Below are 15109 nucleotides of genomic sequence, written 5' to 3' on the forward strand. Positions count from 1 at the left end.
TGGATGCACAAATGGAAAAGTTTTATAATACAAAACAGGTTAATTACTCAAGACATTTTAAAACTCAAATTTATGTTTAAAGTCAGAAATAAAAGAATTATGTAAGTAAAATGTCCCCCTTTTTAAACGTTAATCTATCCACGTCTTTCATCTCTGCTGAAACATCCTAGTCAAGACACCATCATTTTATACCTAGACTACAGCAAGAATTTTCTACCTTGATTTCCAGTACATACCTTTGTACCCTCTCTAATCCATTCTCCACTCAGCAAAGTAATCTTTCTAACAAATAAATCAGATTATTTCATCCTTTTGTTTAAAATCCTTAAACGGCTTCCCATTACTTTTTTTTTTTTTTTTTTTTTTGGCAGTATGCGGACCTCTCACTGTTGTGGCCTCTCCCGTTGCGGAGCACAGGCCCCAGACGCGCAGGCTCAGCGGCCATGGCCCACGGGCCCAGCCGCTCCGCAGCATGTGGGATCTTCCCGGACTGGGGCACGAACCCGTGTCCCCTGCATCAGCAGGCGGACTCTCAACCACTGCGCCACCAGGGAAGCCCCCCATTACTCTTTAAAGTTTATAATGGTGCCCTGTTGCTATAATGGCTCAAAGACCTTGTATTATCAAGGCCCTGTCTACCTCAGCAAGCTCTTCAGGCACCATTTCCCCTTCAGTCTCTGTCCTCCAATCTTAGTGGCCTTCTTGTGGTTATCTAGGTATTCCTTGTTCCTTCCAACATCAGGGTCTTTGCATAGCCTGTAGCCTCTACCTAGAACTCTCTCTTTGCCACTACTGCCATCCAGCTCATGCTCAGGTTCCATGTCTCTTCTGCAGGAGACCTTTTCCTGACCCCGCAGGATGTTTTCATCATCTACCCCATCCAACTTGAGAGTATTTATAAAAATTGTAATAAATGCTAAGTTGTATAATCAATTGTTTTATGTCTGTTTTTCTTGCTAGAATATGAAGGCCATGAGGTCAAGGAGTTTATCTTCTTTGTTCACTGACCAGAACAGTGGCTGGCACATCAATAATAAATAATTTGTTGAGTTGAATAAATGAGGTCAGGGCTGTGTGTGTCTTTCTCTGTGCTGGATCCTTAGAGCCAAATAGTGTACCTGGCACACACTAAGCACTCAATAAATATTTAAGAATCTGAATGAGCATCATCTGAGCTTGAATTAATAACTCTTTACCATGGCAATCTTACCTCCTTATCATAACTCCTTATATGAAACCAAACTGACTTGGAAAAAAGTAGCGCATCAGATTTGAAGATTATTTTAAACATTCTTTAAAATGGATGAAAAACATACCTTGAGAAATGCCCAGGCAATTTTCCGGAAGCCACATTCTTGGTTTCGAATTTCAGAGCTGTTCTTAATTTCTTCCATGCTTAAGAAATCAAGAATCTGTAAATAAGCATAACAAATTACTTCACAGTATACTAGGCTATCTAAAATTTAATATTTCCTAATAATGTATTATTAAATTTTTAAAAATCCTCCCTTAGAGAAGAAAAACATTTTTATTTCATCTCACTCACTTTTGAGTTAACTCATCCAGTTAGTAAGGTCCATTTTTTGACCACTTTATCTTTTATCAATAAATCTTTAAGATTTATTTAAAATTCAAGACAAAGCATTAATTACCTCAAATATAGTCCTGGCAAAAATAACCAGGCACAAAATTCTTAAGCTTTGCTCTTTTTTTAATGTATGAGTGCAGACTTCAAAGAATTGTTTGTTTAAAAAACTCATGGCCTTAATCTGTGGGTTTTTCCTTGGATCAGCTTCCTGAAATTGGGTATTTTCTCTTTGGATATATGTTGTCATTAGGCTTCTCAAGAGAACTTCTTTCATATCTCTACCCTAAGTGGATATTAAAGCTCATGGATTTGCAACCAACCTGCCACAGAGACTACATGTATTCTAGGTACATGTCAGAGACTACCACTTCCTGGTGCTTATCAAAAGCTCAGCTGAGATAACAAATCTTTATAGAGGACTGCTTAAAACATAATATGCACTCCATTTATTCCTCTTCTTTATATACTTAAACTTGTCTTCAATGTAATACATTCTCAGTGAAAAAAATAATGACAGTATAAGAAAAATATAAAATAAAGTAAAAACTTATAATCCAGACCCATAGCTGATCAACATTAACATCTAGTTTATAGGTATCTAAACCTTTTTGTGTGTTCCAATGCTATCTGCAAACTATTTTCATGTAATATGTAGTGGATAGCTCGAGTCAATACATACATATGTATACCATCATGTTAATGGCTGCCTAGTATTCTTCTGTATTAGAAATATCATAAATTTAATTAAAAAACATAATTTATTTAACCAAACCTCTTGCTAATTGAAGAGATCTGTTTCCTTAAAATTTCTGCTATTATAAACACTGCTTAAATAAATATCCTTACACACACATCTTTGTGCATTTGTCATTTTTCCCTTAGGTGAAATACCTGAAAATGGAATAATAGCTTTAAGAACCTCTGATAGATATTATCGAGTGGTCCTCAATACACCATTAAAAAGTTGAAATCAAAAATTAGTTTTGTAGACAATAACATTTTATGTCAAACCTTAAGAATCATCCAGGCTTCCCTGGTGGCGCAGTGGTTGAGAATCTGCCTGCTAATGCAGGGACACGGGTTCGAGCCCTGGTTTGGAAGATCCCACATGCCGCGGAGCAACTGGACCCGTGAGCCACAACTACTGAGCCTGCACGTCTGGAGCCTGTGCTCCGCAACAAGAGAGGCCCCGATAGCGAGAGGCCCATGCACTGCAATGAAGAGTGGCCTCCGCTTGCCACAACTAGTGAAAGCCCTCGCACAGAAACGAAGACCCAACACAGCCCAAAATAAATAAATAAATTAAAAAATAAATAAATTTTTAAAAAAAGACTTGGGTTTAACACCCAAAAAAAAAATTTTTTAAAAAAAGAATCAACCAAAAGTGTTTATAATTCAACAACCTAACTTTCTTAAATCTCATAATATTATTAAAATGAGTATAAAATAATATTATGATAATGGAGGACAAATTTCTATGACAAAGAAACAGTACCTTTATATACAAATTATATCATTTTTTTAAAAAGCATGGCTTTGTACAAATCATACAACATAATCACAATTGTAAATGGTGGATTCATACCATAAGCACACTAGATCATCTGAAAGGTAAGGATCATAAAAACAAGTGACTCTACAAAATAAGTTATTGGCTCTGGTCATGCCTTGCTTTTTCCCATGCTAAAATTCCCCATCTTGCTTAAACTGGAGGAGAGTCTTTCTCTCCTTTCCTTTGCTTATGGAGAGATAACATGAAGTAGGGAAAAGAAATGTGGTATTTTAGATTCAAATTATCTTTAAATACTAATTACCTTCATCTAAAACTGGAGTAACTCTGGGATAATCACTTTATACTTTGAGCCTTCATTTCCTTTGCAGTAAAAAATTAGAAATAATAAGTCAGCTAATATCCAAACTATGTAAAAAACTCTTACAACTCAATAGTAAAAAAATAATCGGATTAAAAAGTGGGCAGAAGATATGAAGAGACATTTTTCTAAAGAAGACATCTGGCCAACAGGTATATGAAAAGATGCTCTACATCAAACATCATCAGAAAGATGCAAGTCAAAACCACAGTGGGATGCCACCTCACTCCTGTTAGAATGGCTATCATCAAAAAGATTAGAACGAGTGTTGGCAAGGATGTCGAGAAAAGAGAACCCTCGTGCACTGCTGGTAGGCATGTAAACTGGTGAGGCTACTGTGGAAAACAATATGGAGGTTCCTCAAAAAATCAAAAGTAGAACTACCATATGATCCAGCAATTTCACTTCTAGGCATTTATCCAAAAAACCCACAAAAACCCTAATGCAAAATTGTTCATTGCAGCATTATTTACAGTGCAGATGTGGAAACAACTTACATGTCCACTGATGAATGAATGCATGAAGAAATTGCGGTATACACACACAGACACAGACACACAGACACACACACATACACACACACACACAAAATGGAATATTATTAAGCCATAAAAAGCAATGAAATTTTGCCATTTGTGACAACATGGATGGATCCCAAGGGCATTATGCTAAGTAAAATACGTCAGAGAAAGACAAATACTGTATGATCTCTCTAATATGTGGAATCTAAACAAACAAATAAACTAACCAAGATAATAGATACAAGAACAGATTGATGGTTGCTAGGGGCGGGGGGTGGGGGTTAAGAGAATAGGTGAACTGGTTTGGGTTTTTTTTAGTTTAAATAAATTTAATTCTTTAAAAAAGGTCAGCTCACAGGCGCTCTACTCCATAAAGCTTTCCCTGACTGCTATGACCCTCCACTAACCCTTGACATCTAAGAAGTTCTACTTCATTTTGGTTATATGATACATTGTATTAGTCAAGCGATCTGTGTATTTTCTTCTTTATTTCTCCTAGTAGTATACAAAATCTTAGGAAGTCTGATACAGTTAAATGAGTTTATTCTTTGTGAAGAGGGTTAAAAATGGAAGGCTGCTTAGACATAGATTAGATTCATCACTTCAGTGAATAGTCATGGCATTGTTGTAAGGATTAAATAATACAGAATAAATCAAATGGCTAACTACTTGTACTAGTAAAGGCTCAGCAAAGACACGATTACTTGTATCTCCATAGCACATTACAAATACATTATTCCTAGAGGTCAAATTCTCACACTACTTTGTTGTATTATTGATCTACTAAAATAATAGCTTATATCTGTGCTATTAAAATATTAACTAAAATTTAGTTTAAACTGCTCTATTCAATTCATACCTCAAAGAACAGGATGACTTTAGGACTCTCATCAAAATCTCGAAGCAAATAGGGAAAGTTTTCATTAAATATAATTTGTTCTTCCCACTCTGGAAGTCTTGATTTTAACTGTTTAAAGTCATATGGCTGGGTCATAATAGGAAGAATATAATCCACATTCTCCTTTTCATAGTAAGATGAAACAGGCCGTTCACTGTTCAGAAAAGATACTTCCATTAACACAGTTCTTTACAATTTTAAGGCAAGAAAAAAATAGAGTGATAGTGTTCAAGATGATAAACAGCCATGATACATAAGGAAAAAAATTTTATCTATCTAGAAAACTACAAATTTTATACGACGTAAAAGTAGTAGTATCTTCGTTTCATCTTGTATTTACATACTATCAGTCAGTTTCATAGAATTACTTTATTATTTACACATAAAGTGAGAGGTGTGATTACACCTTTGGCATACAAAGCTGGAATTAAGTAACACCTTCAGAATCTTAAATGAGTTTGTGATAAATTAGTACATTAGATTTAAATAACAAAATGATCACAACAGGATTGTAAGTACTTTGAGGTGTGTCATATTTTCTTTGTATGCTCCAAGACAAATGAATAAGTGAATAACATTTCTGATAATTTTCAAGTTTCCCAGGCCTGCCATTTTTCCAAACAAACACTTTTTTTTGAATTCTAGTACTGTCATTTATTTTATCAATATTATACTTCCTATTTGGGCCTTCAAACACGTATTAGCTATAGAATTAATATTAGGAAAAATTAAATTCAAGACATTTGTCTCATCTGAGGCACAGATAACATATTAACTTCAAAAGAAAAAAATGAGGTTAGAGACAATTAAAGCAGTGCCACATCAGATGACTTACAATGCAAGTTAAATGCCATACAATGAAAGTTAAGCTTGGGAGAAACTCTCTCAACTCCCCTTCACTTAAAATGAATTACTGAATTAACACATGTTCTCCATTTCTTCTATAAAACATACTGATCAATATCAATGGTTGATGAACACCTACAATTAGTATACCATTCTCTAATACACATCTATATATAGCTCTATTCCCATTGACTGTCAATGGCAGAAAAGAGACTTCTATGGTAGACAGTTTCAATTTCAAGGGTTGGCTGCACAATTTAAAAAATTACCTGTCATCTTTCTTGACATATTGACCAGTATTCTCATCAACCACATGAATTTTCACCATCGGGTGAGAAATCATAAAATCTGACTTAAGCCGATCAGTTCGGTGAATGTAAACTCCCAGGACAAGGTCATCATCAAGCAAACATTTGGGATAAACTGGACTATCTCGGCTTGTTATTTCATGAACACCGTCACCATCAGTGTCTTCATTATCATCTGAAACTACATGCATGGAAGAAAATCAATGTTATAATTAATTGTTCCCATAACAATATACTCAACAATAAACACTGAATTTACAGATTATCTAATCCTAGTGATCCATGATTATTTGTCTTTGTTAACAAAGGCACTTCAAGGAAAAAGAAAGAAAAAGCCAGATAATAGCAGACTACACTCTGAGAGTAAATATTGCATTTACTAATGCACTAAAATAGGGTGAGGTATCTTTCTTTTTTTCCCTAACAAGGACTAACAACACAGAAAGAAAAAAATGAGAGCCAAAGACAAAAAAGTAATTTCATTTAGAAATTTTCTAAGTGGAATATGTATCACTCAAATTTCTGCTTCTGGGTAGGATGCAGTAGGATGTTGCAGGTCAATGTTTCTGGTAACAACAACTTGAAAAAGCCAAATAAATTTTGAAAACCTTATTTTTAAAGGCATCAGAAAAGTAGAGAAACAATGTATAGTAGATGGACTAAAATTCCAGAGAGGGAGAATCAATCGGGGGTAAGCTGATGGACTGGCAACTGTTTCAGTGTCTGGGGACATTTGCTGATTAGCATATGAGCAGAGGACCCAAGAAGAAGGTCACTACTGGGAGAAAGAGTAACCAGCAAAATTTTTAGTGGGTGCATGGGGTTAAGTGATAAAATCAGCCTCAAACACAAGGCCAACGTGAGAGGCTAAAGAGGTAGTAAAATCTCCCAGTCTTGTGGTACTAGGAAACAATGACCCACCAGAGGGAGGGGCCTGAAAGGAAACAGGCAAGGAGGAAGCCCTGGAGGGCATGGTCATTTTATGCCTACAGCCACTTTTCACCTGGGGTCACTTACCAATTCTGGGCGCATCTAGAGGTTGAGAATCCAGGCGTACCCCCTGGCAGAAGGCCCCTACTGGGGGACAGAGAAACCAGCAGAGATTTTGGCATTCACGCAGGGCTGGAGTGACAAAATTGGAGACTTCAGGGGCCTCAAACACACGGCCAGTCTCTCCCTCAAGACATTTGCCAAAATTTGAAGTTGCATGGGGCAGAAGGCTAAAGGACTAAGCTGAGACCTCTGAAAGGCAAAACTGAATCTCCCAAAGTCTTTTAGAGTGGACAAGACAAATACCTGCCAGGCTCTCAATCTGAAACACCTGGAAGGGCACATCCTAGGAACAGGGCAAATCAGAGATAGAGTCTTACCAAAACTGCAACCCAGATCTGACTTAGCTCAGGTTAGTTGAAATCAGTTGCCCACCCTGTCTGCCTAAAAGTGGAAAGAGGAAACCCTCTCTAGTGGAAGATAAAATCATCTGGAGCCTCTGGGATTCTATACACCATGTCCAGCATATAATACAAAAGTTACTAGACATAAAAGAGGCAAGACTGTATGACCAATAACCAGGAGAAAACACAGAAAACAGAAGCAGACCCACAGATGATTCAGCCTGGAGTTAGCACAGGAAAGACAGACAAAATTATTTTTAAAAATAGAGACTTTCTACAGAGAATTAAAACTCATAAAAATAACAGGCATTATGGAACTGAAAAATGTCTGAAATTAAGAATTCAATGGATGTGTCTAAAAGCATACTGGACACAAAGGAAGACATTATTAGTGAACTAGAAGAAAAATCAATATAAATATCCAAACCAAAGCATAATGGAAAAAAAAACAAAAGAATATGGGGGAAAAAGAAACATAAGAAACATGGGGACAATCTCAAAAGAGTTTGTGCAATTATAATCTAGAAAAACAGGAGAGGATGATGAAGAAGCCATATTTAAAGAAATAATGACTAAGAATTTTCCACAACTGATAAATGATATCAATCAGTAAACTCTAAGCAGGGTGAATTCCATCAAAGCTATATTTAGGCATAGCATGATAAAACGTTGAAACCAAAGACAAAAGGGAAATCTAAAGAACAGCCAGAGGGAAAAAAAAGACAACAGTCCCCTCAAAGGGACAGAAATAAGACTGCAGTTGGGAACAAAAATGATGGAAGCCAGAAGACAACTGTATGATTTCCTGTAACCTAAAATTATATATTAGTAAATATGCTTCAAAAATGAAGGTAAAGGCATTTTAACACAACAAAATCTGAGTGAATTAGCAGGCCTGCACTAAGAGAGAGAATAAACTGAATTCTTCAAGCAGATGAAAAATGGAAAAATGGAAATAAAGGAAAAAGTAAATTTGGGGGTGAATATAAATTAATATCAACTGTACAAAATGGTAACTGTAACATCTGTGAAGTTTAAAATATATATAGGCCTAAAATACAGAATAAGAACCTAGAAGGCAGGAGGGGGGATAGATGCAGAGAAAGAAAGCACCTGACAAAATCCAAATGGAGTCAAACTATTCTCATGTTTTAGTCGTGTCGGGGAAGTGTATTTTGTTAGGGAGTTAGTTTGTATTAGACTATAATAAGTCAAGAATAAACTTAATGTTCTTCAGGGTATCAGACAGTAGAAATATGTGTAATTAATAAGTTAATAAGTTAATAGAGGGAACAAAATTTTTAAAGTGACCTGAATAATTCAAAAGAAGGCAAGGAGAATAAGGAACATAAAACACTTAGGTCAGGGCTTCCCTGGTGGCGCAGTGGTTGAGAGTCCGCCTGCCGATGCAGGGGACACGGGTTCAAGCCCTGGTCTGGGAAGATCCCACATGCCGTGGAGCAACTGGACCCATGAGCCACAACTACTGAACCTGCGCGTCTGGAGCCTGTGCTCTGCAACAAGAGAGGCCCGCGCACCGCGATGAAGAGTGGCCCCCGCTCGCCACAACTAAAGAAAGCCCTCGCACAGAAACAAAGACCCAACACAGCCAAAAATAATAAATAAATAAATAAAAATTAAAAAAAAAACACTTAGGTCATATGGAAAAACTAACAGTGAGGTGATAAATATAAGGACACAGAAAGGTCGCAAACAAGAGGATATTGGGGGAGGCACAAGAGCACTTCACATTTATTGGGCACCTGTCCCCAAGGAGTTCACAGCCTGGGGGCTGAGACCCCACATGTGCTGGAGTAGGAGAAGAAAAGAGGTGAAGTCAAAAAGGAAAGGAATACAGACATACTGTGGCCCAAACAAAGGAAGTACAAAGAAGGCACACACAGGGAGCCTAGGGGCTAGTAGAGGAATGAAGTACTGGCAAGCCCTGCCTAGACCTGGAGACCATGAACCAAGCACAGATTTGAAGGCTGTCCTTTCTCAACCAGGCTGGCACCACCTAGGGGTACACTGTGGATGATGCTGGAGAAATGAGGAAGGGAAAAAATGTACTATGCAAACTCAGACCATAAGTAGACTTTAAGGGAGAATGGTTACCAGAGATAAAGGACACTGCATAATGACTGCTATAGACTGAATGCCTATGACTCCCCAAAATTCATATGTTGAAATCCTAACCTTCAATGAAATAGTATTAAGAGGTTGGGCCTTCAGAAAGTGATTAGGTCATGAGGGTAGAGTCTTCATGAATGGGATTACTGCCCTTATAAAAGAGAACCCAGAGAGCTCTCTTGCCTCTTCCACATTGAATCTGCAGGGATCTTGATCTTGGATTTCACAGCCTCCAGAACCATGAATAATAAATGTTTATAGTTTAAGCCATTCAGTCATAGTATTTTGTTATAGCAGCCTGAATGAACTAAGACAATAATAAAAGTGTCCATTTGACAGCAAGATATAACAATCCTAAGCACGTATATATATTCAATAACATAGCTCTAAAATATATAAAGAAAAAAATGACAGAAATAAAAACAGAAATGCAAAATAATAGTGGGAATTTTAATACTCGTCTCAGTAGCCAATACAATAAGCAGACAAAAACAAAAAATCAGTAAGATGAGAACACAAAACTTGATGTGATATACACAGGACACCACCGCACCCAATAACATCAGAATCCATGTTCTTTTCAAGTGCACGTGGCATATTTACCAAATCGATCATAAGGTGGTCATAAAGAAAGCTGTGATAAATTCTAAAGATTGAAATCATTCACAATATGTTCTTTGACAACCATGGAAGATAAAAACCAAAAAAAAAAAAAAAAAACGATAACTAGAAAATCACCTGCTGCCTGAAACTAAACAATATGCTTCTAAATAATGAATGACCAAAGAAATTTAAATAGAAATTAGGAAATATTTTTATGGAATGATAATGAATATAGAACATATCAAAAATTTGTGGGATGCAGATAAAGTAGTGCTTAGATGGTAACTTAATGTGTTAGATGCATACAAAGGAAGACTGAAATCTTAAAAAATCCACCTGTAAAGCTAGAAATCAACAGCAACTCAAACCCAAAGAAAGTAGAAAAAAGGAAATAATATAGATAGAAGAAATTACCAAAATCATACACAAATGTATAATAGAAATAAAAGCTAGAGGTTGGTCCTTTAAAAGTATTTATAAATTGAAAATCCTGAGACTAATGAAGAAATAGAGGGAATCTAATTACCAATATCAAGGGGTACCCTTTCAGATACTATAGACATACAAAATTTGAAAATCCATATTAAATGGACAAATTCCTCAAAAACTACAGTCTATCAAAGCTGACAGAAGAAATGGAAAATATGAAGAGTCTGGTATTTATGAAAGAAACTAAATCTGATTTAAAATTCTTTCCACAAAGAAAACTTTGGCCTAAGAGGCTTTATTAGTAAATTCTTCAAACATTTAAGGAAGACGTAACACCAATTTATACAAATACTTACAGAGAATTGAAAAGGGAAGTATTTCCCAATTCCTTTTGAGACCACCAAAACCCTGATATTAAAAACTCTGTGTATTTTAAGAAAGAGTAGTACAAACCAATCTCTCTCATGACTACAGTTACAAAAATCCTTAACACAGTATCAGCAAATCAAATCCAGTAATAGATTTTTAAAAAGAGAGCTAATACACCACAACAAAGTGGGTGCCCCCCACCTCTGCCAGAAACATAAAGATGGCTTAATAATCAAGTAACGATTAACCACATTAATAGAAAAAAGGGTGAAAATTAATGATTATGTTGATAGATGCAGAAAAACCACCTGATAGAATTCAGTATCTAGTCATAATAATAATAAACTATTAGCTAATTAGGAATAGCCAGTAATGAATCCAATAAGAGGTATTTACCAAAAAACCTACAGCAAACATCACAGTCAGTGGTGAAATAATGGAAGCTTTCCCCAAGGCTGAGAGCTAGAGAAGGATACTTGTTATTGTCACTTCTATTTAACACTGTAATCAAAGTCCTAGCCAGTGTTATCAAGGTAAGAATAAGGAGTAAGACATAAGAACTAAAAAGGAAGCAATAAAACTATCATTATTAACAGAAAGACCTATTATAAAGCTATAGAACTAAGACATGGTGGTGGTGTTGGTGCAAACCATCTAAGGATAGAGACTAGTGAAAACTGACCCACTTACACAGTCATGTTATTTATGATAAAAGTGACACTGAAATGCAGAGGAAAAGCTCTCTTCAGTAAATGGTACTAGGTCAATTATATATTCATACGAGAAAAAAATGGGTCTGGACCACTACCACTATTAAAAATCAATACCAGATAAACTGGAAATCTAAACGTGAAAAGTGAAACAAAAAAACTTTTAGAAAATAATATGCAGAGAAACATCTTCACGACTTGGGAAAGATCTCTAAAATCACAGAAAGCACTTAACATCGAAGGGAAAAATGGATACACTGGGCTATATAAAATTTTTAAATTCCATTTTTCAAAAGATACCAGTAGGAAAAAAATGATAAAACCCAGAGTGGGAAGATATTTGCAATATATATATGTATTTATATCTGAGAAAAGACTGCTATCTAGTTATATAAAGTATTCTTACAAATTAATTAGAAAAAGGCAGACAATTCCATTTCTTAAAAAAATACACAGAAGATGTGAACAAATTTACAATGAAGGAATCCAAGTAGTCAATTAACATGAATAAGATGCTCAACTTCACTAGTTACCATGGAAATCAAATCAAAGTCAACAGGGAATAATCACTAAACACTCCTAAGAATCACTAAAATTTTAAAACACTGACAATATAAATATTGGTGAAGATGTAGAGTAATGGAAGCTCTCAAATACTGCTAGTATCAGTTGGTAACCCAAGTTTGGAAAGGGAGAAGTGCCTGTTAAAGTGAAAAATATACATACTCTATGGCATAGCAAGAATGCCAAGAATGTGCCCAAGGAAAATGTATACACGTGCTCACCAAAGATGTGAACAGAATGTTCATTATAGCTTTATTTATAATCGCTTAATACTAGAAACTCCTCAAATGTCCATCAACAGAATAGGTAATTAATTGTGGTATATTCACACAACGGGTATCTATACAGTACAAATACAGGACTGATGATGCATAAGCTCAAGTGCATGCAACAACAGTATAAATCTCACAAAAATAATTTTGAGCAAAAAAGGCCAGACACAAAGAGCACAGTATTTATTGTTCTATTTATATTAAAGCAGAAAAACCAGGAAAAATTGGCTATGTGTTCGATGAAAAGGCAGAGTTTACTCCTGTAGGATAATGAACAGGAAGGGAACTTGTGGGGGCTTCTGGGTGCTAATGATGCTCTGGCTCTTAATTTGGATGATGACTTTACAGACACGTTCAGTTTGTGAAAATTCACTAAGTAGTATACTTGTAACATGTACATTTTACTTTTTAAAAAATTAATTATGGAACCACAAAACACCATAAATTGCATCATCTAATGAATAAGTACCATAAAGTCTAAAATTGCCTATTTTAGTCCCAATTTTTGGCCAGTTAAATGGGAATTGAAAAGAAAAAAAAAAAAAAGAAATGTAACAAGCAGAAGAAAGGCAAGAATAAGTAAAGAAAAATAAGAAAAATGAAATGAGTAAAGAGGAAGGTAGAAAGCAAGAGGTAAAATGAAAAGTGGGCAGGAAGGAGAGAAGCTGAATTAGGAGAAATTGTGAAGATACCATGTTTGACAGAGGGATGCAGCTTTAACATCTGAAATGTTTATCGGTTGTTGACCATTTTATAGCTTTCAGTGCTGTAAGTCTTAATTATTTAGGGGCAATAACATAAAGAAGAAATCTTCTATGCCACAATAGCAACAACAAAGTCAATGTCATTCTAGAGGTGAATCAAGTCGTTAATTAGAGATGACTCAAGTAAGACTAACTCATCACAGAGGTCCACAGTTAAAAATAAATGTTATAATCTGGACGAATCCAAGAATAAGTACCAAATATTCTATATTGGATTTTTTCAATTATATCCTTTGGAACTAGATTTTCTTTAGTTTTAAGGACTAACAGTCCTAGAATCAAGTTATTCTTACCAAGGCACACATTTTTCATTTAATTTGGGTAACAAACCTGTTTTAGCCTTCTTCTTTTTTTTCGGTTTGGATTTTGCGTCATCTTGCACATTGTCTTCTACATTTTGTTCCTTTGAGCTTATTTCATCATCTTGATGAGAATCTGAAGTAACTGCTCCAACTGGAGATTCCTTCTTTTGTTCACCTTCAACTGGGTCATCAGAGATGATCAATGTACTGCAAATATAATCCAAGTTCAAGCCATTGGAAATGTACCATTATTATTATTACTGTGCAGCAAAGTAAACAGTGAATACAGGCAAAGATAATCCTAAAATCAATATTATTTCCTGCTGGGAGATACATATATTTTCTTACACACAAAAATGGTTGGCTGCCAAACTAGGTATTATGTGTACTCAGTTACGCTTGGTGATACATTATATACCCCATGAGCCACATTAAACTCATCTCTAAACTCCAGGGAAAAGTGAAATTGTATTTTATGATTGATGGATCTGTTTTTTTTTGTTTTTTTTTTTTGCGGTACGCGGGCCTCTCACTGTTGTGGCCTCTCCCTTTGTGGAGCACAGGCTCCGGACGCCCAGGCTCAGCGGCCATGGCACATGGGCCCAGCCGCTCAGCGGCCATGGCGCACGGGCCCAGCCGCTCCGCGGCATGTGGGATCTTCCCAGGCCGAGGCACGAACCTGTGTCCCCTGCATCAGCAGGCGGACTCTCAACCACTGCGCCACCAGGGAAGCCCGATGGATCTGTTTTTACATAGGATTGTCAAATCATCCTCACTCTACTGCCAAGTAAATAAACAATGAACAAATTTCTAAATTACTTTATTTAAAAGCAAAAAAAGTGTTCTAATTTTGTTTGTTCTGTTTTCAAGAGGCTTCAGATAGTCAACTTTTGATTTCTATGTAAAAATTAATTTGTGTTTTCCAATGTTTGGTGTGTCACTACATTTTCAGAAGGCTATTATTAAAATTAAAATATGCATCACATGAACTACTAAATGGCAAGGGGTGGCAGCCTAGAAGCATACTGAGTTGTAAAGAGAAACCAGCCTATTAAAGTTTGTGATTTATCAAGTAAAAAAGAAATCTGCATTTAATAATCAAAAATTGACTTCCAATATATTTAGTCATATTTCAAAACAAAGAGGTTGAGAAATAAAGAGTAAAGAAATGTCTCAAACTAGTCATTCCAGAAAGCATGTTATTTTATCATATCATCAAATACTATTATTTAAAGAGAACAATTACCCTTTGTATGCTGTTGTCATGTAAAGCATGGTTTTATTTAAAACTCATGAACTGATCTTACTGAGTATGACTTACACTTCATAATAGATATGGTAGTTATGAGAAGAAATAGGATTTATGGTATACTGTAGTAAGCAGCCTTTAAGGTGGTCCCCAATGATCCCTGCCTCTTGATATTCATATCTTTGTGTAATCTCCTTCCTTGATTGTGGGCTGGACCTAGCGACTTACTTCTAATAGACAGAATATAGGAAAAGTAATTGGTGCTACTTCTAAGATTAGGTTCCAAAAAGA

The 15109-nt window shown here is 35.8% G+C and overlaps 1 protein-coding gene across 1 annotated transcript in view; it reads right to left on the minus strand.

The window, feature by feature from the left end:
* Positions 1 to 15109, minus strand: part of AHI1 (Abelson helper integration site 1) — a 208437-nt gene that overhangs the window by 171461 nt on the left and 21867 nt on the right. The window contains exons 6-9 of the mRNA XM_082668729.1: positions 13598 to 13776; positions 5994 to 6213; positions 4840 to 5032; positions 1317 to 1412 (exon numbers count right to left, since the gene is read on the minus strand). Of these exons, the coding sequence (XP_082524855.1) occupies positions 1317 to 1412; positions 4840 to 5032; positions 5994 to 6213; positions 13598 to 13776 (688 nt within the window). The remainder of the gene's footprint in view (positions 1 to 1316; positions 1413 to 4839; positions 5033 to 5993; positions 6214 to 13597; positions 13777 to 15109) is intronic.

Source organism: Grampus griseus (genome assembly GCF_964374135.1).
Source record: "Grampus griseus genome assembly, chromosome: 13".
In the NCBI taxonomy this organism is placed as follows: Eukaryota; Metazoa; Chordata; class Mammalia; order Artiodactyla; family Delphinidae; genus Grampus; species Grampus griseus.